We start from the raw sequence: 27,790 nt of genomic DNA on the forward strand, positions 1-27,790 counted from the left end.
TGCAGTTGTTGTCTCTGGCTGTTTCTAGAAGTTGGTCTGAGAGCCCCAGGGCTTTGGAGGAGCCTAAACTGCGGTCCTCCCCTACTATACCCCAGAGCCCTCTTGCTTTCTCTAGAAAGGGCAAAGGAACCAACCAATTCACTTGGTGTCACATTCATGCCACCAGAGGCCCCAGGGATGAGGCAGAAACCTTAATGAGTCACTATGGGTCATTATACTCCCTGTTATCCTTATCCCAGCCACAACTATAGATTCAGACTCTGTATGTGTGGGGACAGAGTTCCGGCTCAGCTTCACCTTCAGGGCTGGAAAGGTGGCCACAGGACCCCTTACTGATCCTGTACCTGTTGCAGGCCAGGTACAGCAGGGTCTGGGGGAAGAGCTTGTCACCAACCAAACACCTGGTAGGCATCCCACGCTGCTCCATCCTCTTTGCTTTCCTAAGCTCTCTCTTCCCTCTTAGCTTTCACTTTGTTGATTATCATTGCAGGGGTGGAGAAGGTGAGTGTTATGAATGTTGTTAGAAAGACACCCTGGAGCCTGACCAGGCGGTGGCGCGGTGGATAGAGTGGAGGACCCAGGTTCGAAACCCCAAGGTCACCAACTTGAGTGCGGGCTCATCTGGTCTGAGCAAGGCTCGCCAGCTTGAGCCCAAGGACGCTGGCTTTGGGCAAGGGGTCACTCACTCTGCTGTAGCCCCCAAGTCAAGGCACATATCAAAAAGCAATCAATGAGAAACTAAGGTGCCACAACAAAGAATTGATGCTTCTCAACTCTCTCCCTTCTTGTGTGTCCCTATCTGTTCCTCTCTCTGTCTCTCCATCTCTCTCTCTCTCTCTCTCTCTCTCTCTCACACACACACACACACACACACACACACACACACACACGACACCCTGGAGACCAGATGGAAATAGGTGTGGGTAGTTTCATGGCAGGTTGTCCCAGAAAGTTCAGTTCTCCAGCTCAGGCTCCAGAGTATGATTAGTGTTGGCTTGTGTCACAGGAACAATGCCCACAGTGGTCTCTAGGGTGAGCTTTGATCCCATACAGGTTTTGAGCAGTGCCCTTGGGGTTGAGATGCAGAAGCAGAGGAGGTATGGTTAGGGTTGGTTTAGGGGGTGGGCATATGCCTAAGTAAGTAGTCCTAATCCATACTGGGAGGAGCAAAGTGCAGGCAAACATAAATTATTCTGATCTGTATTTGTGGATGGGGAGAGACACAGCTCCCGCTGGGCAGTGGCGGGAGCTCTCCCTTTGATCTCAGCCAGTAGTCTCTAAAGAACTCTTCCTATGGCACTTGCATCACCTTCCCCATCACAGAATGTCCCCAACAATCGGCCTTCTATCGTTGACTTGGCCCGAAAGTGCAGACAAGGGCTTTCTCTGGGTTAACGAAAGCTCAGGACCGGTCCACGCGGCCTCAGGTGCATATTCATTCACATCATGTTCTTCCTTCCCCAATTCTGCACACACAGTCTACTGCCTTCTTCCAGCGCTCCACCACCCGCTTCTCCCGGGGCGCCTGGAACCCTCAGTGACACGATTGGCAGGCCTGAAGTTACCGGCCGGGCTCCGCCTCGCGGGGAGCGGGCTCCACCCTACGCCCAAGTCCTAGGCAGCCACCCGCTCCGCCCAGCGCTACGAACTACAAGTCCAGCCTTTCCTCGCGCGCGCTCTCCCGCCTCTCCTGCAGCCTCCACCCGCGTCGTTCGCGAGTTGGCCAAGAATGCCCCTCATTGGTCTCCCCGCTGTGTCAGTCACCTGGGAGTATTGAGGGGCGGGCCGGAGGTGAAGATCCGGATCCGGAGCGGCTGAAAGGCGGAAGTGGAGGCCGGAGACACCGCCGGGGGGAGAGGAGCGGAGCCTGTCCGAGCCCCGGCCCCAAGTAACGCCGCCGCCCCGGAGCCGCCGTGAGTGTCCCTGTCCCGGGACCCAGTGTCTCGCTCGCGTTGAGGTGTCTTCGGGGTAGTCCTTCCTCCCGCCCATCCCGGCTTAGAGTGAGACTGACCCCTCCCCCGACCCGTAGCCCCCTCTTAAGGAGTTCCCCAGGCGTCGGGCCAAAAGGGGAGCCCTTCTTTGCTTCCCTTCCTTGCCTTTCATGACTCCTGGGAAACTCTTAAGGCTCCCCTCTGGCCTGTCCAGTCCACTTGTGAGAAGGAGAGACCCTAAGTTCCGCTCCCTCTGCTCCCAGAATTGGAGGAATCTTTGCCAGGTGTGAAGGAGCCTGTCCCCCTTCTCTTTTAGAGGTGGTGAGGAGTGCTGTCTGTCGTCGTTTTCCTTCCCTCCGTCCCACAAAAACAGTTGTTCCTCCAACCCTAGAGGAATTTTATGTTGATTTCCTGGAAGGACGCGGGGGGTGGGCTTCCTGGGTGAGACCATTCCACACACACGCACACACACACAGGCTCCCACAACTCCTTACTTCCTCTCTTTCCTCGAGCCAGAGAGCCAACCAGGATCTCAGTAAGAGTTTAAATAGGAATGGCTGTCTTCTCCTTGTCTTGTCCCCTCTGCCCCAAGCCCTGCCTTCTAGTTATGTTGTTCTCTTGTGTTATCCTCTGAGTGTATCTCCCTTCCTGCCTCTAAAAATTTCAGCTGAGGTTTGCTCAATTCTAGCTACAGATCAGGGTGGATCTGCCCATTCATTATCTTCTCACTCCCCTCCTCCTCCCCCCTCGCTCCAGGCCCAGGGCTGTCCTTGCAGAGCATTTGAGTGGTTTCCAAGCGGTCTCAGAGGCACTGCTCCTCCTCCTGGGACTGCTGTCTGCTGGTCTTTGGGGAGGAGAAAAAAAGACCAAAAATGAGCAGCCTGGAATTGATGGGTCCTGGGCTATTTGTTTCACAACCCCAAACACACACACACACACACACACACACACACACTCTCTCTCTCTCTCTCTCTCTCTCTCTAACAGGTATATGCCACTTCTAGTTCCAGGGTCTATCTCTAGTCTCTTCTGGGCTGAACAGATTGTAGATTACAGAGGAATATATTGAAATCACAGGAGCACCTTTGGGTTCTTGATGTGCTAAGGCTTGTAGCTCAAATAATTCATACACATGCCAGAAAGTGCTGATTCCCCCGCCTTTCCAAGATACAGCCCATGCTGACATCTGATCCTTGTCTATGCTTGGGACTTAGGTGAGTGAAATGGCTGCTGTCTTGGATCATGCAGGGACATTCTTTGTTATGTGGCCAAAGTACAGGTCAGAGACTGTTCCTTAATGAGGGCAGCCTGACTCTTTGAGGCCATGGCTGACCCTAGCTATCTACAGTTGAGGGTGGGAGGGAAGGCCATGCAATCTTTGGGAATTTCTGTAGCTCTTCAGTGTTCTGGACTACCTCTGCTGCTCGTGGATGCTGCTTACAAGTGCTAGTCTTCGCCTTGAGATCTTTTTGACTACTGGACTGTCATCAGTGTCTGACTCCTACCAACTTTTGAGCTAGATCTGGAATGCACTTATTTCAGTTTTTTTATTGGACAACAAAAACACCTTTCTTATCAGGATCAACAGTCAGATCACAAGCTCTCTATCTGTGTGGGCTTCTTTGGAGGGTCATTGACTTCTACGGGCAACCTAGTTTTCTGTAATCTGGTTAGCCTGTGTCTGTGAGGGGCAGAGCCAGAGAGGCCTGTCTGCTCACCAGGCCTGACTCTTGGCCAGAGTTACCTCCTCAGCAGTAGGCTGTGGTTTCTGGAACTCTTTGGGAGCCCCGGGATAAGGCAGGTCAGTCTTCCGAGGGGACCTTCTTTGTCTGGACGTGCTCTCCTAGCTGTGATTCTGAAATAGGCTTTTGAAGGAGAGGCTCTCCCATTCAGAGAGACAAGAAAAGCACCAGTGCTCCGGGTGGTTAGGCAGCCACTTCTGGCATCCAGAAATCTCAAGAGATCTGACACTGTTTGGCAGAAAGAGAGAGGGCTCTGTGTGGGATAGAAGGAAGCCCCTCCTTACTAAGGTCCTTTCTCTCCTCTCTTGCCTTTTACAACTAGTGAGCCTTTTTCTGCCTTTATGCTATAGAGAGGCAGGAACAACTGATTTAGAAATCATTTTCAAGTTGCAAAGCTATTTTACCATGTGTTTGTCACAAAGATTCTGTGAGATAATGGGATTTGTACCTCCACTTTAGAGATGATGCTAAAAGAATTTAAGTGGCTTGCCTTAGAACATACCGTTAGCAAGCTGGGACATTGGATTTGGGATTAAATGTGCCTCATCTTTCCTGATAGTGGGTCCCCCTTTGGTCTGTTTGTTAGAAGAGTGAACATGCAAGGTGAGCAGGCAGTGACCCAGGTACAGACCCTTTAGCATTCCTCATCCTTGGTACTTCTGCTCTGCTTCTGGTTTTCTTTCGCTCTCTTACTCCACCCTCCTAGCCTCATTTTTTTTTTTTTTTTTATTGATTTTTTTAGAGAGAGAGGAGTGAGAGAGAGAGACAGAGAGAGAGAGAAGGGGGAGGAGCAGGAAGCATCAACTCCCGTATGTGCCTTGACCAGGCAAGCCCAAGGTTTTGAACCGGCGACCTCAGTGTTCCAGGTCGACGCTTTATCCCACTGCGCCACCACAGGTCAGGCCCTAGCCTCATTTTTAACCACCTTTTCCTCTGCCTGTGTAGACCGTGGCTGTTATAAGTCTCAAGTCAGTACTCTTTAGGGCCCAAGAGTTTGCTGACATCTGCATGCCATTAATTTCTTAGGAACCTGAAAGTCGTGATGGCTAGAAAATGAAAGTAAAAGTGAGTGAACTCAGGGGTCCCTCTGCGCAGGGTTAAGGGCATGGTGAACCAGCAGAACTGACCTCTGCTTAGCCCTCTGGTTCCCCTTTGGTGCTGCCTGCTGCTTCCAAGTGGGAAGAATGTGGCTCTCCACCAAGAGCTCTTTTCACTAGAATTTACATTGAAACACAGCAAGGTCATAAATTTAAATTCAGCCCCATCAAGCAAGTACTTCTTAGGAAGAACTTTCTTCTCACCCTTGCCCTATAAACAGGGAGGCAGTGTGATGGGAAGACATGAGAATTTGAGAGTAGCCAGACCTGAGTTGTCATCTGGATTCCCCTATTTAGCAGTTGCATGGCCTTGGGCTTTTTACTTGACCTTGCTGAGCCTCTGTTTCTTCCAGTATATTGAGGATACAAAATATCTTGCAGAATCAGAAACAAGGGGTAGTAGGAGCTAGTCCAATCCCTGGCACAGAATAGATACTCAACAAAATAACAATTTTGTGGGTCCATGGGATTTTGAAGGTACATCATAATTCATCCCTATGATTCTGAGTCAACATTTGTACCAAGTGTTGCTATGATGCCCAGTGCTTTGCTGAATGGTTTCCCATGTTTCCTTTCTTTCCTTCTTTTTCCCTTCCCTTTCCTTCTCTTATTTTCCCTTCCCTCTCTTCCCTCTAGAGAAAGGGTGAGGGAGGAAGGGAGAGAGATGAGATGCTTCAACTCATAGTTGCGTCACTCTAGTTGTTCATTGACTGGTTCTTATACGTGCCTTGACTGGGGGGTTTGAGCCAAGCCAGTGACCCCTTACCAAAGCCAGCAACCATTAGATCATATTGGTGATCCCAGACTCAAGCTGGGGACCATGTGCTCAAGTTGGCAACCTCAGAGTTTAGAACCTGGGACCTCAGCGTCTCAGGTTGACGTTCTATCCACTGTGCCACCACCAGTCAGGTTCATGTGTTTTCCTTGCTTCATAGATATTAAACAGAATTGCTGTGAGTTGTACTCCCATTTTACAGAACAGAATGCTAACTAAGCCCATGGTTATGCTTCTCCCACTGGGTTTCTCAGATCCTGCTGGGGTCATGTCCTGTGGATACTCAGAGCCACAGATGAGATGAGGTCTTTGCATCTTCTAGGCACTTCATTCCTACTCAGTTTTAAACATTTTCATATTAAGACAGTCCTGGATTGCCTGACCAGGCATTGGGGCAGTGGATAGAGCATCGGATTGGGACATGGAGGACCCAGGTTCGAAACCTCAAGGTCGCCAGCCTGAGCACGGGCTCATCTGGCTTGAGCACAAGCTCACGGGCTTGAGCATGGGGTTGCTGGCTTGAGCCCAAAGGTCACTGGCTTGAAGCCCAAGGTTGCTAGCTTGAGCCCAGGGTTGCTGGCTTGAGCAAGGGGTCACTTGCTCTGCTGTAGCCCCCCCCCCATCAAGACACATATGAGAAAGCAATCAATGGACAACTAAGATGTCTCAACAAAAAATTAATGCTCTCATCTTTCTTCCTGTCTGTCTATCCCTATCTATCCCTCTCTGACTCTCTCTGTTGCTGTCAAAAAAAGTCCTGGATCTGTTCTAAACTGGAATGCAAAGTTTGCATGAATTTAAGCTAAAACAGGAAACTTGACGTCAATAATTTGGTTGCAGCAGATTGCTTTGGGTTCGATTCCCAGATTCCTGGGGTTTTGCTTCCCCCACCCCCAACTTGAGTCAGGGGTACTTTTGTTGTGGCCATTTGAGAACCACTGCTTCAGGTAAGATTTGTAAGCTAGGATGTCCCCAAATTCAGGTAAAAGCACCTTGAAGAGCTTTGGCAGAGTAGAATAGGCTGTTCTTTAAATTAACTGTCTGATATTAAGAGATTAGTTTTCAGAGTTAATATCCTTAGCTCTTGTTTATGGGAGCGATAAATTCAAGTAAAAGCTAAACCTTTTGAGCTTTGTTTCCTATATGCCAGGCACTTCAGAGCCCTTTGCAAATATTGACTCCTTCAGTCTTCACAACAGGTCCAGGAGGAAGGTACTGCATTTAATCCCCATGTGATGGTAGGGCACTCTGCAGTAAGTGGCAGAACAGTGGACAGAATCAAAAGCCTGTGCTGGGATCCCTGTGCAGCACAGCCCCTCCTTGCCCCGCCTCTGGGCTAGCTGTGTACTCTTCCCTCTGCCTGGAAGGCTCTTCTCCACCTCACCTGCCTGGAAGCCGCACCTCTCTCCTTTCTCTCATAGTTCAGTTGGAATGTCACTTCCTCCACGAAGCCTTCCCTCCCCCAGGTAGGCTAAGGGCTTTTCTCTTCCCTTTGCTTTTCTCGCATTGCTTCTTGTCTACCTTCTGTCTCCTGTGTGAGCCCTGTTGGGGCACCAATCATGGCCTGTTTTGTTAATGTATTCAGTTCTACCATGGTGCCCAGCATAGTAGCCTCCACTGTGAGTATTTAAGGGCAGACAGTCACACCTGCCTTTGAAGCAAATACCTGCCCATTTCCCTTAACACTTCCTAAGCTCACACATCTTGGATATGGTGACCTGAGATTAGCATTCACATCCATCTGATCCAAAAGTTAGTGCCATGTCTTTGATCCATCCACCAGAAAGTTACTCACAGATGGGAGAGAAGACAGGTAAATAGGATGACTGTTAAGTATAGATGATAGAGGAGGTGGGTGGGGAGGATGTGGGGATAGCTCACAAACTAAATTCCAGAAGGTGGAGCTCTCCAAACCATTTCCAGCGAAGGATTTCACAGGGAAAGGCTGGCATGGCTTTGGCCAGCCACTGTCCTGTTGACTACTTGCTACAGCATGTGGATCTGGTCGCTGTGCTTCTGCAGCTGTGTGGGGTGAGGCAGCAGCAACCCCAGGCCAGGACTTAGCAAGGGTCAGTGGAAGTGAATTTAACTGTGGTCTGTGGGTGCGACTTTCCACGGATGCGCAAGGCTCATTTTTGAGAGAGGGTGGACATAGGAAAGTGGCCCAAGCAGCTGTTTACATCGGTATAGTGAGAGCAGCCCTCCCATTTGTAAGCCATAGGTGTGGCCTTTAAACTCCCCTGCCCTGTGCCTGCAGGATTTGGGTATTACCCTCTGATCACCAACTCGAGACTGTTAATGGGTCTCCCACCAAGCCCCTTTCCACTCCTTCCTTGGCCCAGCGCCCTGTAAAGTTAACTTATCTTTATGAACATAAGTTTGTGGTAACCAGAATCTTTGGATCTCTTTTTTTTTAAGTGAGAAGAAGGGAGATGGTGAGATAGACTTTCATATGTGCCCCAAGTGGGAACCCCCATCCTAGGCTGATGCTTAGGCCAACCAAACTATTCTCAGCCCCTGAGTCCAATGCTCAGACCAACCGAGGTATCCTCAGCACGTGGGGCAATGCTCTAACCTAGTGGTAGTCAACCTGGTCCCTCCCGCCCACTAGTGAGCGTTCCAGCTTTCATGGTGGGCGGTAGTGGAGCAACCAAAGTATAAATAGAAAGATAGATTTAACTATAGTAAGTTGTTTTATAAAGATTTATTCTGCCAAACTTAGCAAAAATCCGACATAAAGTACTTGGTAAGTAATTATTATTATATGCTTTAACTTGCTGTAACTCTGCTTTATAAATTTTATGAAGTAAAGTTACTTCCCTACTTTATAAATCACCATTACTGTGGAACCGGTAGGCAGTTAGAAAATTTTACTACTAACAAAGATACAAAAGTAGGTATAAAAAGGTTGACTACCCCTGCTCTAACCAGTCAAGCCACTGGCTGTGAGAGGAGAAGAGAAGCTAATGGTCGCTTCTCATGTGTGCCCTGACTGGAGATCAAATCCAGGACATCTGCACGCCAGGCTGACACTACCCACTGAGCCAACTGGCAACAGCCTGGATCTCATTCTGTCACAAGATGAGCTGCTGCCTTTTAATTTTTATTTATTTATTTATTTATTTATTTATTAAGTGAGAGGAGGGCAGATAGACTCCCATGTGTGCCCTGGCCAGAATCCACCTGGCAATCCCTGTCTGGGGCCAGTGCTCTTCCCATTTGGGGCCGTGCTCACAACTGAGCTGTTTTTAGCACCTGAGGCAGAGGCTCCATATAGCCATCCTCAGTGCCTGGGGCTGATGTACTTGGACCAATTGAGCTATGGCTGCAGGAGGGGAAGAGAGAGAAGGGGGCGGGGAGAAGTAGATAGTTATTTTTTCTTTGTTCCCAGAACATGAATTGAGCCTGGGACATCCACATGCTGGGTTGACACTCTACCATTGAACCAACTGGCCAGGGCCACCTTTTTTATTTTTAATACACTTGTTTCAGAATAGTTTTAGAAAAATTTTGACGGTAATACAAAGTTTTCATAAACCTCTGCATCCAGTTTCTGCTATTGTTAATATCTTACGTTAGTATTGTACATTTGGTACAACTGCTGAACCAGTGTTGATACATTATTATTAAATAAAGTCCATACTTTATTCAGATTTCCTTAGTCTTGATCTAATGCCCTCTTCTGTACCGGGATCCATGACATTCAGCTCTCATCTCTCCTTAGGCTCCTCTTGGCTGTGAGTTTCTTAGACTTTCCTTGTGTTTTGTGACCTTGACAGTTTTGGGGAGTACTGATCACGTATTTTATAGTGTGCCTGTCAGTTGGGATTTGTCTTATATTTTTCTCATGATTACACTGTGGTTATGAGTCTGAGTTTTGGGGAGGAGGACCACAGGTAAAGTGCTGTTCTCATCACATCATATCAAGGGTAAATACAATCACCATGCCTTATCACTATGGATGTCAACCTTGGTCACCTGACTGAGGTGATGTTTGGCAGGTTTCTCTACTATAAAGTTGCTCTCTCTCCTCCCCCTTTCTTCCTGTCCTCTTTGGATGAAATCACTCTGTGTAGCCCACAGTTGAGTAGTGGGGAGTTATGCTCCTCTCCTTGAGGGCAGAGTATCTACATGAATTATTTGGAATTCTTGTACACAGACATTTGCTTGTTCTCCATATTTGTTTATTTATACTAGTATAGACTCATGGATTTTTTTTTTAATTTTTGCCTCGATTTGAGAGAGAGAGAGAGAGAGACAGAAACATCAACTTGTTATTCCATTTAGCTCCATTTAGTTGTGCACTCATTGGTTGTCTCTCGTGTGTGCCCTGACCCGGGATTGAACCCAAAGACCTCGGCGCACTGGGGCGATGTCCTGTCCACAGAGCCACCCAGCCACGGCCAACTCATGGATATTTATTTTACATTTTGGTTTGTAATCTAATACTACTTTATTTTATTGCTCAAATTGTTCCAGCTTTGGTCATTGGGAGTTCTTTCAGGTCCCTTGGACATACCCCCATCATTGTGGGGGTTTTGGTTTTCATTTTTTGAGCATTTACTTACTTTTCAGCATTATGAGATATTCCAGACTTCCCTTGTGTATTCTTGCCCCAGTCCTAGAAGCAGCCGTCTCTGCAAGGCCACTACCTTTTCGGCAAACATTTTCTCTAGGTTTTGTTAACGTGGATGGATTCAGGTTGTTTTTTCTTTTGATGGTTAGTCAGTCACTGAAGACTCCAGAGTTGGGTAAGGTGAAGGTGCATCCAGGAAATCCACTGTGTAAGAATCCTGGGAGTTAATCCCAATAGCAGTCTGTTGCCTCTCTACTCACCCATTCATACCTCTCATACCCCTGCCGAATGCTTTGACTGATCCCCAAATGGTCAGATCTGTTGTTTACCCTGGAGTTTACTCTCCAGTTGGGAAGATGAGGTAATAATTGTTCTCTCTTTCAGACACTAAGTTTTCCAGCCAAACTTTTCAGGACTCTGAGTCTCATAAGAGAGTCCACATGGTCTGGGCCAGCATTCTTTTGCTGGCATTCAAAAATGGACCACCCCTTTGGGAAGGTTTGTGCAAGGTTTATGGCTCTAGGCAGGCTCAACGCAGGCTGTCACTTTGAGCTGTAATCCTGAATCATTGACTAGCTTAAATCCTTCCATTCTGCTGTCATGCCTCTGAAGATGTGTAACTTGAGCACTGCTAGAAACACTAACTTGGGATCTTAACAGGAGTTGGTTTACAAGCCTCTTGCCTTCTATTCATAGCTCTGTGTGTGTCCCCTTCAGGTGGCTCTGTTAGAAGCATCCCGGGCATGGGGGAGGGCGTGGGTGGCCTCCCTAACCCTGGCTGCTTTCCTAGTCATCAAATCGCTCTTTGAGCTACTCAGAGGCTGTGGTGATTAATGGTGCCAACTTCCAAACCTCTAGTATTTTCAGCCTGGTTTTTAAAAGGAACTCTGGTTTCTTTGTCAGCTGTCCTAGTCCTGTCCCCTCCCCCTCCCACAACTGAACTACTTCTTCCCTTTCTTGAAAGAGGCTTTGAGATGGAAGGGAGGGCACTTGAGCTTTAAGATGCTTTGTGTTGTGGCGCTATTTTTTTTAAGGGGCTATACTTTGCCTGATTGCAGGGTTTTGACTCATTGCTGATTTTTTTTTGATGGTGGTGGTCTCTCCCTCCATTTTTGTGACTTTGGAAGCCAGTCTTCAGAGAATACAAGGTTAGGCTTGTTGATAGGACAGCAGGTGTGAGCTAGTACTTTTTCAAGGACACTGGTGAAAGTTGTTTTAGACCAGGCATTCCCAAACTACGGCCCGCGGGCCGCATGCAGCCCCCTGAGGCCATTTATCTGGCCCCCCCGCCACACTTCCAGAAGGGGCACCTCTTTCATTGGTGGTCAGTGAGAGGAGCACTGTATGTGGCAGCCCTTCAATGGTCTGAGGGACAGTGAACTGGCCCCCTGTGTAAAAAGTTTGGGGACCCCTGTTTAGACTGTTGGGGCTGCTGTACTAAAACCCCAAAGACTGAGAGGCTTATAAATAAGGAAATTTATTTCTCACAGTTCTGGAAGCTGGAAGTCCAAGATCAGGGTGCCAACGTGGTAATAATCATAAAAAATGGAAGGCCCTGTTCCAGATTGCAGACTGCTGACTTCTCTCTGTGTCCTCACATGATGCAAGGGGCAAGGAAGCTCTCTGGAGCCTCTTAAAAGGGCACTAATCCCAGTCATGAGGGCTTTGTCCTCATGGCCTCATCACTTTCCAAAGGCACCAACTCTCAATACCATCAGGTGGGGATTAGGATTCCAGCATGGATTTTGGGTGGACACAAACATTCGGACACAGCAATTGTCCAGCTCAGCATTCTGTCTAAATGAGGGGCGCTGAACCATGTAGTCGGGAAACTGAAAACAAAGGAATTCGTTAATAGTACCTGGAGTTCTAGATTGAGGAATCCACTTTATTCGGAGGAGCTTCGAGGGGCAGGGCTTCCCTGCCCTGGGAATATTTACTGCATGCTTACTCAGAGCCAGGCCCTTGGCTCAGAGTCTTATTATGTGCAACCTCTTCCCAACAGCCCTGGGAGATGGGTACATTCTCTCCATTTCATATGTGAGGAAATGGATTCAGCAACACCACACAGGGTCACCTTAGTAAGTGGTGGCTCCAGGACCTGAACTGCAGCTTGTCTGACTTGAGCACTTGTGCTCCACCCCAGTGCAGAAGGAACTGCCTGGGGTAGTGAGGGGTCTTCTCTGCTGGGCTGCGGCTCTCTGGGCATCTGAGCCATCCTGCAGAAGGGTGTGTATTTAAGCCCTTAGCTGCCCCATTTACTTTCCAAACCTAACCAGGCCTATATTCAGGCTTGCTTCACCACATTTACGAGCACCTATTGTGTGTCAGGCTGGATATTACATGTTGTTAAAACAAAGGAGACCCACATAATCCAGCCTTTGAGAATCTGTGTCCTTTTTCTTTTCTTTTTTTTTTACAGTGACAGTGAGTCAGAGAGAGGGATAGACAGGGACAGATAGACAGGAATGGAGAGAGATGAAAAGCATCAATCATCAGTTTTTTGTTGTGACACCTTAGTTGTTCATTGATTGCTTTCTCATATGTGCCTTGACCACGGGCCTTCAGCAGACTGAGTAACCCCTTACTCAAGCCAGGGACCTTGAGTCCAAGCTGGTGAGCTTTGCTCAAACCAGATGAGCCTGCGCTCAAGCTGGCGACCTCGGGGTCTCGAACCTGGGTCCTCCGCATCCCAGTCCAAAGCTCTTATCCATTGCGCCACCGCCGGGTCAGGCTGTGTTTACTTAAATGTTTGTGAAAAAGTAAACTTTTTCATCTGCAACAGTGCTCTTAACTTCTCTCACCTTCTCACTCCCAACCCTCAAGCCCCCAAATTCTCCAACCACTCCACATACAACAGTGTTTTGAGAATTTGGGGCCATTGAAGTAGAGTGTGATTCATTCATTGAAACTTGTTCAGACCCATTCATTACCTGACTTATTCACCTGACACCATTCTACATTTTGTTCAGCAAAAATTAAGAAAGAAGAAATCAGCCTAAAATACTGTTCTTTGGCCCCCAGGCTCCTGAGAGCAGCCCTCAGATCTCACAGTGGGAACTTTGACCTCATTTGTTGTTGGTCAGGCAGCCTCTGACCACAATGTGTGTGGTAGCTGAACAAGAGGAATTTGATTTGCTTGTCTCTGATTCCCAATTCTCTTTTCCCTGCTCTCCTTTCAAACACAACCTCTGTCTTCCACTGTCTGTTTAGGAGCTGAGGGCCAAACAAAGAGGGCAGTCAAGTAAATTGGCCTTCTTGTGATTGTTTTTTATAAAGACAGGAAAGGTTTATGAGAGTTATCTGTTGCAGTTGTTGGTATGAATAGCTGAATGAACAGGTGCTGCTGATGACATGACCTTCAGCAGAGGTTCCTGGAGTGTTTCTGGGCCTGGGGCAGCAGTAGACATAGCAGCTGTCCTGGCTGGTGCTCCTGCCCCTACAGAGACCCTCCTGAATCAGAGGGGAAGGTGGGCCCTGCGTTGATGGGATTCCAGTTAGAACTGTCTTCAACAGTAACTGCATGAGGAAGACAAATACAAGATAGTTCTGAGGCTTGTGGGTCAGCAGGGAGCCTACATCTATCCGACCTGCTTTCATATAACTCGTGTTCCATCCTGGGGCCATGGCAGGTGTACGTTGGGGCCAAGGAAAAATCTGTGCCTTGGCTGGCTCTCTTCTTAGCATCCCGTTTGGCACAGGCAGGTGAAGAGTTGGGTGGTGGGTGTGAGCTATCACCCAGCCTTAATCCCAACCCCTCCATGCCTGTAGTTGGATGTATGTGTTGATTTGTGCTGCAGAAAGTGCCAGACTTCAAATTGAACTTTTGCTTGAGTTGTCTTATAGAGCCGCTTATAGATGGGACCAGAAAGTCTGCTACAGCCTTGCTGACTGAGCTGTGCTGAGTCGAAGGTCAGGCCTTCTAAGGGAAAATCATCTCTTGGGAATGTCATTGTTAGGGCCTAGGGCCCCTGGTGCCCCTTAGAATCAGGAGGCAGGACAAGCCTTGCTGGTACTGGTACAACTGCAGGCTGTCCTGTCCAGCTGGCCTTCCTCCCTAACCTGTCACCTAGATGCCTGGCTCCTTTGTTGGATGCCTGGCTTCTTTGTTGGCCACCAGGACCAGTGGGTGAGAATCCTAGAGCTGTCCATGAATCCTGGGGCCCTTCTGTGGACAGTACAGGCAGATCGTACTGGCCAAGCTGTGTCAGCAGCTATATAGAGATCCCCCCCCCCAGCAGCCTTCCTCCCTGTGGGCGCAGGAGGAGAGGGAGCAGAGACTGGAGGTTTCCATCCCCTGAAGTTAGCGCTGACTCTGCTTCTCTCAGCCTCCCGTAGAACCCATCTGTTGTCAAGAGCTGAGAAAGCAGCTTGGAGCTCAGGGAAGGATTTTTTGGTATTCTTGGTGGGGCAAGGCTCCAGGAAGCTGGGGGTCAGTCCCTCAAGGGGCCTCCACCTAACCCAGCTTAGCATCTGCCCTGAGTGCCACAGCCCGCCTTCCCGCACGAGGGGAAGAGGTGCAGAAGCAGCTGTGCTCTGTCTGGGCTGACGCCTGGCAGAGTTCCAGGTTCAGCCTGGACAACGTGGTGAAGGACCACTTGGTCCTGGGTATGCAGGGTTTAGGCCTCCTGGTGCCCCTGTACACTGGCCCCTTTTTGCAGGTGTTGGTGGAATTGGTGGCCTCAGCTAGAGCTCTTGTGGACTTCATCGAGGCTTTGCTGTGTTGTGCAGTCTAGGCCAGGCGTGGCCAACAGTTTTTGCCCCGGGCCAGATTAGAAAGAAAACATTTTCACGGGCTGGATGAAATATTAAAATTAAAAAATGTTAAATACAAAAACGATTCATTTAAGTAAACAAAATTTTATTATGTAATTTGTTTATGAATAAATGTGAGTGAAAAAATTTAATATACAGTATTATTTTAATAAAAATATAATTACATACCATATGAATACCAAACTATCACAATCAATCGAAACAATATTTAATTAATAGAATGAGCTTGAAGGGGTTATATCGCAAATAAAACAATTATTTCATTTTACAAACAGCCTGGACACGTTTTTAGTTATCAGCTGCAGCTATTGTCTATGCTACAATGCCACTTGATTCAGCACACTTGACCACAAAACTAACGAATTGTTTGACGTTGGGTGCACACTGGCAAACTCCACCTAAAAGAATGTGGGTTTCATATTGCCACTAAACGTCAACTAGTTCATATCGAGTACAGACGAGTACAAAAGTTGTAAATCTTTATAATGGAATTTTTTTTTTGTATTTTTTTGAAGCTGGAAACGGGGAGAGACAGTCAGACAGACTCCCGCATGCGCCCGGGATCCACCCGGCACGCCCACCAGGGGCTACGCTCTGCCCACCAGGGGGCAATGCTCTGCCCCTCTGGGGGGTCGCTCTGTTGCTACCAGAGCCACTCTAGTGCCTGGGGCAGAGGCCAAGGAGCCATCCCCAGCACCCGGACCATCTTTGCTCCAATGGAGCCTCGGCTGCGGGAGGGGAAGAGAGAGACAGAGAGGAAGGAGAGGGGGAGGGGTGGAGAAGCAGATGGGCGCTTCTCCTGTGTGTGCCCTGGCCGGGAATCGAACCTGGGACTTCTGCACGCCAGGCCAATGCTCTACCACTGAGCCAACTGACCAGGGCCTAATGGAATTTTTTTAAAAAATAAAGAGTATTGCAAATTATTCGACCAATTATTGGAAGTTAACCCTAGATTAGTCACATGTGGAATTCTTTTCCGCGTATCACTATCTTCTTAAATATCTCCTTAAATATCTCGATTTCCAATAATCAAAGACACTTCCGGCCTGACCTGTGGTGGCGCAGTGGATAAAGCATTGACTTGAAATGCTGAGGTTGCCGGTTCAAAACCCTGGCCTTGCCTGGTCAAGGCACATATGAGAGTTGATGCTTCCTGCTCCTCCCTTCTCTCTCCCTCTCCCACCCCCTCCTGTCTAAAACGAATAAAGTCTTAAAAAAAAAAAAGACGGCCCTGGCCGGTTGGCTCAGCGGTAGAGCGTCGGACCCGGGTTCGATTCCCGGCCAGGGCACATACGAGAAGCGCCCATTTGCTTCTCCACTCCCACCCCCTCCTTCCTCTCTGTCTCTCTCTTCCCCTCCCGCAGCCAAGGCTCCATTGGAGCAAAGATGGCCCGGGCGCTGGGGATGGCTCCTTGGCCTCTGCCCCCAGGCGCTAGAGTGAGTAGCTCTGGTCACCGCAGAGCGACGCCCCGGAGGGGCAGAGCATCGCCCCCTGGTGGGCGGAGCCTCGCCCCTGGTGGGCGTGCCGGGTGGATCCCGGTCGGTCACATGTGGGAGTCTGACTGTCTCTCCCCGTTTCCAGCTTCAGAAAAAGAAAAAGAAAAAAAAAAAAAAAAGACGCTTCCCCTTCTAAGTAGCTGAGATTTTAAAGCAGCGGAGAATAGTAAAAATTTAATCGCGGGCTGCATAAACTCATTACGCGGGCCGTTTGTTGGCCATGCCTGGTCTAGGCAGTCAGTCCCAGAAGAGTGTTATCGTTGGGTGGCCAGGGAAAGATTCAAGGCCTGTCCCAGTGGAATGGAACCCAGCTCACTGCTAATCCCCTTCTGGGATGATTTATCTCCCATTCCCCTAGAGAGGCAGTCGTCCTGCTGTGGCTATGTAAGGGCAGCACCCCCTTCCTCTCCTTCCATTTCTCCTAAATCTCCCGCCTACTGGTAGGATGAGGAGCCCCAGCCCTGGCCTGACACACCCAAGCAGAGTGCTTCTTAAATCTCATCCTGCCTTCCAGGGCCAAGCTTCCTCTGTTTAAAACTCTCCAGGGGAGACATAAGTCCTACTAAAAAAAATCCTCATTTTTCCATAGTTAAAAGCCACGTGTTAAAGTGTACATAGGAGGTGGCAACCCCCATTTTATGTCGTGGATGTAATGGTATTGGTAATATTCTTGGGTTTTCTATCTCTGATGGGGAAGCCTTGCTGGAGTTAAGAGTCCCATGCTCAGCTTTGCCACCATCTGGCCGTGACCCTGAGCAGGTCACCTCATCTCACCTTACCTTACCTTCCTCTCGTCCTCTATAACTGGGAAGAGGAGGCCAGTGAATCAATAGTAGTTAGACTCTTAGTATCATAAACCTGCCACTTGTTGGAACCTTACCTTCAGCTTAACACTGTGCTATGTATGCTGTGCATTGTTTTGTTTAACCTTTTCAACAGCCCTGTGTGATTAGTATTAATACTATTTTACAGATAAGGGACTAAAGCTGACAGCAGTTGTTTGTCTGACTTGGCCAAGATCACTTGGCTAATAAACAGCAAAGCCAGACTTTAACCAAACCTGGTTTAGTCTCCCAAGTCCTAACCTGCTAGTAGTGCTGAGGAATGGTGAGTGGGTACCTCATGTGGCTCATGGCTTGTGTTGCTTCAGATTCTTCTTTCCTCTGGGTCTATAGCCAGCTAGAGGCCTGGGAAGTCCTGCTGTGAGTCTGCCCTCTGGCCCAGTGTGTGGTAGTGATGATTTTCTCCTGAGGAAGAGCTGTGTTCTTGAGGTTTCTGGTAAATCATCCCCCAGCTGATCTGAGCTTTTAAATGTCTTCCACCTTAGCCTGTGCACCTAATTACCTCTCTTCCTGCAATCCACATTTTCTTCTCTTCTACTATCTCCTCTAGCCCAACTCTTGTGTTAAATATTCAAATATTCAGGAATGCATTTTTCCAGAGTAAAGTGTAGCTGAAGAGTCACTGACCAGAGCCACCTCCAGGAGGGATGGGGCAGGGCCACTTGGTTCTTACCGCCCGCCTCCCTCCCCCTTTCCGGCTAACCTTGAGTGAGCCTCCAGCCCAGCCCCTGGTCAACAGAGTCTCATTGGTTTCCCTAATCAGCTCACTATCCAAGCTGTGCTAGGACTGTTAGCTAGAGGAAGTCGCTGAAGCAAACAGGAAGCGTGAGAGACACCCATCAGCTGGAATTGCTCAGCCTTTTACCAGGAAGAACACAAAGTATGACGTGGGTGACTTCATGGATTAAAGGCTCCACCTCTAGAGATTCTAATTCAGTTGGTCAGGGTTATTTGTGTGTGTGTGTGTGTGTGTGTGTGTGTGTGTGTGTGTGTCAGAGACAGAGAGAGAAAGAGGGACAGACAGAAAGGGAGAGAGATGAGAAGCATCAATTCTTCATTGTAGCACCTTAGTTTTTCATTGAATGCTTTCTCATATATGCTTTGACTGGGGGGCTATAGCAGACTGATCCCTTGCTCGAGCCAGCGACCTTGGACTCAAGCTGGTGAGCTTTTGCTCAAGCCAGATGAGCCTGCATTCAAGCTGGTGACCTCGGGGTCTCGAACCTGGGTCCTCTGTATCCCAGTTTGACGCTCTGTCCACTGTGCCACCACCGGGTCAGGCGGTCAGGGTTATTTTCTAAATGCCCAGGGCGATTCTGATGAAAAAAGTCTGAAATCCACTGACTTATAGTATCCAGAGCAGAGGAATCCAAAGCAGGGAAGATTAGTGTTCTGCTTTCTCTTTCTCTGTGCCCTTGGCCCTACAGCTAGCTGGGCATATGCCCATTATTCCTGTTCACTGGGCTGGAGTGTTTAGGAGCTTGATCTCTTCTGCCCTTTCATACGCATTGTGATAAGAGGCATAACATTCCCCCTAATCCTCACATTCGTCCTCATTCCTGTGCAGATGGGAGGTTAGGAATAGTGTCCATTCTCCATGGCCGCTGACAAACCATGGTTCTGATCTGGAGGGTGAGGCAAACAGGTCATGACAAAGAGAGTCTTCTGTCATGGGTCCGAGGCTCTACCCATTGAGAAGCTTCAGGTTTTATCCAGGAGGAAATTTATCCTACTCATGTGCTTTTCTTGGTGCTGAAAAAACTGGTTTAAAAATGTATTTCTTATAAGATACCCATTCTTTAGCTCTTAAAGAGAATTGATTTTTGTCTGAAAGGAGACGTTTACTGTGCCATTTTGGTTATAATTCCATTATTTGACAGAATCCATGGATGATTCTTGTCATTGGTTCAGAAGGAAAGATTCCCACAGTGAGATTCTCTCCCCTAGGCGGCAGTCCAGCTCTGTGCATGAATTCACCTTTACCACCTGCTCGGGAGGGGAGGGCATAAAGCTTCCTAGGGCTCTGGGTGTGGCCCTTTCCTGTCTTAGACATACCCCTGTCTGGGTGTGCCCTTCATGGCAACATCAGCTTCCTCCGTGCTTTATTGTCTGGGAAGGTTCTCCAGCTCAGTTCATGTGATCACCAAACGGGGCCAGGAAAACCACGAGGCAGCGGGCCATAAAAAGTGTTGCGTGTGCCTGCTCAGGTGTCTCCGGAAGGCAGGACCAGCATCCAGGCAGAACGTGTCACCAACCAGTTTGTGCCAGGCAGGCACCTCTAGCGCTTTTAAAAAATACAGATCCCGGGCACTCCTCCAAACCTCCTTCTTCCAGGGGCTGGCTGCACATGCGATTTTGATATGCAGAGTCAGGAACTGCTGCATAAGAGTTATTTGTCTCTCCTTGTGACTTATAAAAAATCAGATTCTGTGTGGGCGGGTTTGGAAACCCACTGGTTTGATAGGGACAGGACTTAGATATCACTTCTATTTTTCTGATCTTGGAGGTGCTGGTGGCCATGATCTCAGCTGCTTTGGGTTGTGTTTTGTTTTTTAATAGGACTTCATCATTTGTCCCCCTCTCCCCACTCATTCATAACTCTTTCTCTAGTGCCCCAGCCACACTCTGTTGCTTGGCCAAGATTCTGTACCACGTGGATTCGTGGTAATAACCAACTTGTAATTCCATTGTGGTTTTCCTCTGTCGCTGTGGCCCTGCCCGGCCCTGCCGGCTTGCTCCTCCCACAGTGGGGATTACTCAGGGATGGCAGGATCACAGTGATTGTCGGCTGGAGCCAGACCTGCTGGGCCAGCAAAACTGCTGCCACAAAAAGAGGGTCTTGTCCACCCGGCAACCCAAAATCAAACACGGGTGGGTGTTGTCTCCGTCACTCTGCCACAGCAGGGAAATGGCAGGGGAGACCTGTGAGCATGCAGGCAACCCAAGTTTGTGGACAGGTTGTCGCCTGTATCCTGGGTGGCCTTGAGCAGGGCATTTAATACCCGAATGCCAGGCTGTTCATCTGAAATAGCCTTTACTTTAAAGGTTAAGGGAGATAATGGTTGTGCAATTGCTAAGTAAATGTTAGCTGTCTCTGAAAATTATTTCATTTGGGAAGCACTCTGAATTCCCTGTATGTACGTAGGTTTTGTGAGGAAAGCATCTCAGAGAAGCCAGAAGCACAGGCCTTGTTTCAAGGGCCATAGAGTCTTGCAAAACCATTGATGGGGGTGAAGAGGGACGGCATCTTAAACTATAAAATATTTGAGAACTGGCATTTCTTGACACTATTTGAAGTTTCTGGCCTCCCATTCTTCCTTCCTTTTTACTCTTGGGGAAGAGGTGGCCCCATTTCAAACCTCTTTTCCTTTGGTGCTGTTTAGAAAGGAAACTTGTTCCTGGTAATGAATCATTCTTCCTGAAGCTCAACTCTAAATGAGTTGGCTGGGAGAACTTGGACATAAAAAATGATTTGAGGTTGCACAAAGCCAGCCCTTTGCTGTCAGCTTCTTGCATAGTGTAGACCTCTGCTTCCTACAGAAGTCCCCCTCTTCGTTTACATCCTTGTCCTGTCCTGACTGCAAGGGAATATACTCCCCTTGCTCAGCGGGCAGGTCAAAGCTGTCCCTGGATCCTGTTCCAGAGACCCTTCCTGTAGAGACCCCACTATGCAAAGTGCAGTCTAATCAGAACCTTTGCTTCCAACTTGAGTTCACACTCTGTACATGACACCTACTCACAGTGCTTGTCTATAAAACACTCTGTGTATTTTCTGATATCTTTTGATATGTCTTCTAGAGACTTCTGAAGATAGGCCCCTCATTCATCTTTGCAGTTTCAAAACCTAAAAAAACGACAAAGAGTCTGCACCTCCAAAGTTATCGCCAGGTGGCTAAGATGTCAGTGCTGGAACAGCGGCTGCTGGGGTGCAGGTCTTGGTGTCCCCGTTTGTCTCCGCCCTGCCATACCTCCCCCCTCTTCTTCTGCGTCACCCTCTGCCTCTGCCAGTAGAGAATGGAACTGAGGTCTCTATTTGAAAGGGAAATTTGGCAGCCGCTCTGACTGCCAACAGCATTCTGGCTTTGGTGTGTGCTTGGTTTTGTGTGTGTTTGGTTTTTTAATGTGTGTGAGACTTCTTGCCCATAAAAATGAGAGGACTAGGGGGAGAAGCTAAGGATGAGGCTTTGATTCCAGTGCACAGCCCAGCTTCAGACTGAGAACCCGGCCAGTCCTTCTGGAGATGGCAGGACAAGATGGCTCTTTTAGTAACAACTCTCACTGGCCAGGCCCTGGTCCCTGAGTGCCCACAAGGTTGGTTGAGCATCTTGTCTGAGGAGTTTCCTTTTGGGACTCACTATGTCCTGGTTGGCTTCACACTGGCTTTGCAGAGGTGAGCTGTGGTCTTAGCTGCCATACTGCAAGTTTGTTGTTTGTTGATCTAGATCCTAATTTCCTCCTGGGCGATTTTTTGGTGCCCCAAGGAACCTGTTGACTCCACTGTCGCCAGGCTGGCATACGCCCATTCCTCCTATGTGTGTATCTGTATGTGAATGGACACATTTGGGATAGGGAAGGCAGTGTGTTTGCTCAGAAGCATGAGCCTAAAGTGGGTAGACCACTTTTCTCTTTACCACTCACATGGTTGTGGAGCAGATATGTGTGTGTTACAGACTAGTCGGGGCTCCTCGATCTTCTGGGTGTGGAGGGCAGGGAGTTGGGGTGAGGGCAGTCAGCCAGGACATCAGGGAGCTGATTTAAGAAGGGCTCACTGTGCAACAGTCTCTGGACTAACCCGGTACTTCTGATTTCTTCCTTGCAGTTGGAGGCCCCCCTTCCCACTAAGTGCCTCTTTGCATAGCACCGGCCCCTGCCCCCACGCTCACTGGTACCACTACAGCAGGACGGGCCATGGCGGGTCGGGGAGGTGCAGTGCGACCCAACGGACCAGCTGCTGGGAACAAGATCTGTCAGTTTAAGCTGGTCCTGCTGGGGGAGTCCGCAGTAGGCAAATCCAGCCTTGTCCTCCGCTTTGTCAAGGGACAGTTCCACGAGTACCAGGAGAGCACAATCGGAGGTGAGTGGGCACAGGGGAGCAGGGGTGGCCTCCGGAAGGCCAAAGAAATGCCTCAGCAGGGAGGAGAAGGGAGCCACCTGCCCAGCGAAACTAAACACACCTGGGGTGGCAGCGCCTCCTCCTCTGGTCTCTGTGTCAGAGTCCCAAGAAGCTTCTAGTGAAAATTAGCTGGGAGTCAAAACTGGCTTCCTCTCCTGGTTCTGCCTCTTAATTATTTGTGTGGCCTTGGCAAAGGCCCTTCCACTGACCCAGCCTTTGGGAAGGGAGAGAGGCTCGTCTGGATTCCTGTATGGCCTTCTTACTGTGCCAGGCTGTGCATCTGCCTGGGCCTCTCCCACTTTACAAAATGGGGAAATGGCTCGGTGAGTGGGCTGGCATTTCTAAAGCTGACCTCTACCTTTTCTTGAGCTCAGGGCCCATCATTGATTTCCCAGTCATCAGCATTTAGGACGTGAAAGTCTGGACTCGACCTCCTGCCTTGGTAGCCAGTAGAAACCTTGAGGGGCCAGGGCCGACCTTGGGCTTGAGTCATCTTTTCTCTACCCCGTTGGTTGGTAGGAGGCTTCTAGGCAGCTGGAAACAAAACGGGTCATGTCAGCAGTCTTCTGTTGCCTCCTCAGCACTCGAGTTAGGAGCCGGAGAGGGGGAAGTGGGGCGGTGCCCTGTGTCCTTAGGGAGGTGGGGGGAAGGTAGGCAGGAGAGCAGATTTTCAAAAGCAGAGCTCTGTCTGGGATCCTGTGCTGGGTCCTGGGGCAAAGGGGACTGCCACCTGCCTGTCCCAACTCTGGGACTCATCCTTGAAACATACATACAGGTGCCACATGTTCCCTTGCCTGCTCTAGCCCCAAATAAGGTCACTGTGTTTCCTGAAGGTCAAGCCACTGGGTGGCCAATCAGGCATTGGTCAAAGCTGGGGGTTGTGGCTAGCCAGAGCTCCTGGAGGTGGCAGGGGCGGTTAGGAAGCTGGCCACCCAGCCTCCGCCTGGCAGTGGAACAGCTTGTACTTTCAGGCGTCCCCAGCATAGCTAAGTATGTAAGTGTCCTCAGGAAACAGAATGCTAGCGACACCCTTGGGCTGGAACAAACTGAGGGACTAGAGAGGTTTCCAACTGAACTGTTCTCTCTGAGGGGAGGGAGGAGGAGGAGGAGGAAGAGAGCAGGTGGGCCCACCCTTCTGAGCTTGGAGTCAGGTTTTCCCTGGGCTTTTCCTCTCCCACCCCTGGTTTATTCCCTTCAGAGAGTACTCCTGAAATGGCTCGAGTGCGAGCAGGCTTCCCTTCTCCTACCCTTGCCAAGTGTGGGTCTGTAAAGCCTGTGCATTTTGCAGTCCCCTCAACACAGATACAAAAATACAAATTCCACCTGCCCTGCTCACACCAGCTTTGGTCACCATGTTGGGGACGTTTCTGTACCCATCTCAGCAGGCTTCTGTGGCCAGAGCTCGGCTGCAGTGGTGGAGATAATGTGCGGTGGCCTCTCGAGCTGCTGCTTGCCTGGTAACACCACCTTCCCTCTTACAGCGGCCTTCCTCACACAGACTGTCTGCTTAGACGACACAACAGTCAAGTTTGAGATCTGGGACACAGCTGGACAAGAGCGGTATCACAGCCTGGCCCCCATGTACTATCGGGGAGCCCAGGCTGCCATCGTGGTCTACGACATCACTAACACAGTAAAGATTTTCCCTTACTCCTCGATCCTTGTTCTTAGACGGGGTATGGGCAGATTTCCTTTATTGTTTGGGGGTGTTTCACCAGAGTCATCCGGCTGGTAACATCTTAGACACCTTGGCTCTGCCAGCTGGAGCTTCCCTAGTGAGGAGCCTTTGGCACAGTGCCTCCTCTGTCCCTTTGACATTCCGGCCCTGTCTCCCCAGGATACGTTTGCACGAGCCAAGAACTGGGTAAAGGAGTTACAAAGACAGGCCAGCCCCAACATTGTCATCGCGCTTGCGGGTAACAAGGCAGACCTGGCCAGCAAGAGAGCCGTGGAATTCCAGGTGTGGAGGATGGACAAGACTCGGGGAGGCGTGAGCCAGCTGCACTAGGCTTTCCCCAGGCTACTGGGGGCTTCAGGAAGGGCCACACTGGGAGGCCGCAGGGGCGCTCCTCTCTGCTATCTTCTCGGGCTTGAGCCTGGGCAGAAAGGAGCCGTCACTTGCCTCTCCTTGTTTCTCGGCAGTAAGGTGTATGCGCATATGCATAGCTGAGATTTCTGCTTGTTTTTTCTGTAAACTTTTTGATGAAAATTACTGAAAAGGGAATGCTTTTTTTCTTGTAATATATGCACATAGTAAAATTCAAACAGTTCAAGAAGGTATATAGAATTAAATTTAAGTCTAACCCTAAACTCAATCTCCCTTCCCTCAAGTTCCTCAGTTTCTGGTCTTTCCAGAAATATGTGCGTGTATGAATCCCTTTGTTTACAAAGATGGGAGTGTGTTTTACCTACCAAATACTTAACTTATTTTTTTTTTCCCAGTCCTGAACTGATGGACTTTGAGGTTGTTGGAAACAATGTTGCAGTCACTATGCACATACTTCTGTGCTTCTGTTCAAATGTGCGACTGTATTCATAGGCTAACTTTCTAGAAGCATTCCCTAGCCTAGTGCTTTTGAAGAGCTAGAAGACAGAACGCACATAAGGACACCCGCATAAAGCACATGCTGATGTTTGCAAGCTGCGAGGTGCTATGCCTGAAGTGGGGTGCAGGCGTCTCAGGAACCCAGAGGGGGAGCTGCAGGCCTCAAAACCCTGGCCTTGTCTCTGTTCTGTAGAAGGCACTGTAATCAGGGAAGATTTTTTTATTCTGGGCCCCTGCCAACTGTCAACATTTCCCTTCCACCTGCTTTCTCACCTCCATCCGATCAGGAAGCACAGGCCTATGCAGAGGACAACAGCTTGCTGTTTATGGAGACATCAGCAAAGACTGCAATGAACGTGAATGAGATTTTCATGGCAATAGGTAAGCAAATGCCTCTCCTCCTCTTCCCCCATCGGAGCATAGCAGTTCTATATATAGTAAGTCTGTGGGGTCCCTTCACCAACAGATCTTTCACCATTTTTAATATTCTGATAAAATCATTTTCTTCTTCATCTGACTCCCAGACATAGATAGTTCACCCCAAAAGTTTTATCTAAAGCCTGGGTCAAATTCTCAACATTTCACCTCTGAACTTTTAGTTTGTCACCGTCCTAAAACCTGGTGTTCCCATCCTACTCACTTCTTAGGATTTTTTAGCCCATTTGGCTCTGAAGTCTGCCTGGGTTTGAGTCCTAGCTCTACTATTTATTAACTCTGGTTTTTTGTTTTTTTTCTGAAGTTGGAAATGGGGAGGCAGTCAGACAGACTCCCGCATGCGCCCGACCGGGATCCACCCAGCACGCCCACCAGGGGGCGATGCTCTGCCCATCTGGGGCATCACTCCATTGCAACCAGAGCCATTCTAGTGCCTGAGGCAGAGGCCACAGAGCCATCCTCAGCGCCCGGGCTAACTGTGCTCCAGTGGAGCCCTGGCTGCGGGAGGGGAAGAGAGACAGAGAGGAAGGAGAGGGGGAGGGGTGGAGAAGCAGATGGGTGCTTCTCCTTTGTGCCCTGGCTGAGAATCGAACCCAGGACTACCGCATGCCAGGCCAACGCTGTACCACTGAACCAACCGGCCAGGGCCTATTAACTCTGGTCTTGAGCAAGTCATTTTAACCTCTCTTTGCTTCAGTTTCCTGAAACACTCAGTGCATCTGGCACATAGAAGTGAAGCCTTCAATATGTTCCTGAGTGGGTGGTAAAGGCCGGATTTGACCCAAATGGACTTGGGAGACAGTATTGGAGTACCCCCACAAATACATTCCCCCCCTCCCAAACAGCCAAGAAGCTCCCTAAGAATGAGCCCCAGAATGCAGCTGGTGCTCCGGGCCGGAACCGAGGTGTGGACCTCCAGGAGAACAACCCAGCCAGCCGGAGCCAGTGCTGCAGCAACTGAGCCCCCCTTGCCTGCCCACTGCCCCCACCTCCTCCGCCTGAACGACCCGACTGGAATCCACTCTAACCAATCGCACTTAACTACTCGGGCCACCACTTGGGGAGGAAGGGGGGTTGGGATGGGGCAGGGGGAGGGTCCACCATGATTTCTCCATATAATTTTGTTCATAGCCAGAGTGAGTTATTTCACCTGCACCTTTCTGTACAAATACTAATTCAATTTTAAGTCTTAAGTCACTTTTTTAATATATATGATCTTCTCTTCCCACTTCCTGCCCTTTCTACTGTTTTCCCACTTCTTCCTTTGCTGGTAGTAGCCACATGCCCGTTTTCCCCACCCTTGTATATGGGGAGGCAGGGGTTGGAGCAGTTACCCTCCTTTTCTCTTGCTGATTAGCGGGCTCAGCAAGAGCATCCATATCCTTACTGTGTTTGGAGTGTGCTTTGTTCTGGGCCATGGGGCAGGCCCTAGGGACTAGGGAAGGGAGAGACAGCTCTTCCCTTCGCTGACTGGCATCAGGCTGCAGTCCCCTCTCACCCCTCTCACAGCTGGGAGAGAAACCACAGCATTATTGTGACAGCCACGAACCCATTGCCCACAGCCCCTCCCCCCCGCCCTCCCCTCATCCTTGGTCACCCTGACCTCTGGCTCTGAGCCCTGTTCTGACCAAATCACGATGATGAGTTTTTGGGGGGCGGGTGGGTAAGGGGGGGGAGTGGGAGGGAATGGAACCAACTTTTTCTGTATTTTGTATTGTATGTTTTCTTCAACATGTAACCAATCAGTATCTTGTCAATATAGTCAGCCAATGGATCGACCTCCTGCTTGTCTTTCTTGTCTTTCCCTGGCAGAATTTATCAGACTATATCTTCTCTAGCTTACTTGAAGTTAATTTAAAATGGACCACTGAATCTTGTTGAACAAAAGCTGCTCCCCTCCCCCAAATGAGGGGATGCTGGTGGTCATAGTAACCAAGAGAAGGAGGCCCATACTGTTATGTGTTAATGGAATGGAGGTTCAGTAAGAGTGACCTGGAACTGAACCTCACCAAGTTTGAGGTTGAGGGGCCTGCAGTTTCCTCTCCACCACCTCTAGATTATATTGGGATGAGGTGCAGTCTCGGTTTGAAAGAAGTCAGTTTCAAAATCAAATCAAAAAAAGCAACAAAAAAAGAAAATAGTTGGTTTCTTAAAACACCAGAAAAAAGCTCTTTGGGGTCTGTGGTTAGTCTGTGTCAGGCCTGTGAGGGGCTGGGTCCTCTCACTCTCTGACATGAAGAGGAAGGAACACCAGTGACCTCAGGAACTTTGGACTGATCATAAGGCCAAGACAGCAGCCTCACACTAGGTCCAAGCCATCTAGTGGGCCCTCTACTGGTTGTGGAGCCAGGTAGGTGACTCTTGGGTCCTCCCAGTTCTCTGCTGCTCCCTGCTGGCTCTGTTGCTCCTAGCTGCTGAGGGCACGGGCTATTGGTCCAAGCCGAGTGGAGCTGAGTCGGAC

General features: G+C 49.3%; 1 protein-coding gene across 1 annotated transcript; it reads left to right on the forward strand.

Moving 5' to 3' along the window:
- Positions 1–1,780: 1,780 nt before the first annotated feature.
- RAB5C (RAB5C, member RAS oncogene family) lies at positions 1,781–26,993 on the forward strand. Its single transcript, XM_066263610.1, has 6 exons — positions 1,781–1,913; positions 22,056–22,310; positions 23,831–23,982; positions 24,187–24,309; positions 25,182–25,275; positions 26,175–26,993. The coding sequence occupies exons 2-6, from the start codon at positions 22,145–22,147 to the stop codon at positions 26,288–26,290; spliced, it is 651 nt and encodes a 216-aa protein (XP_066119707.1). The 5' UTR covers positions 1,781–1,913; positions 22,056–22,144; the 3' UTR covers positions 26,291–26,993.
- The last annotated feature ends 797 nt before the right edge of the window (positions 26,994–27,790 follow it).

This window comes from Saccopteryx bilineata, chromosome 2, assembly GCF_036850765.1.
Source record: "Saccopteryx bilineata isolate mSacBil1 chromosome 2, mSacBil1_pri_phased_curated, whole genome shotgun sequence".
Taxonomy (NCBI): domain Eukaryota; kingdom Metazoa; phylum Chordata; class Mammalia; order Chiroptera; family Emballonuridae; genus Saccopteryx; species Saccopteryx bilineata.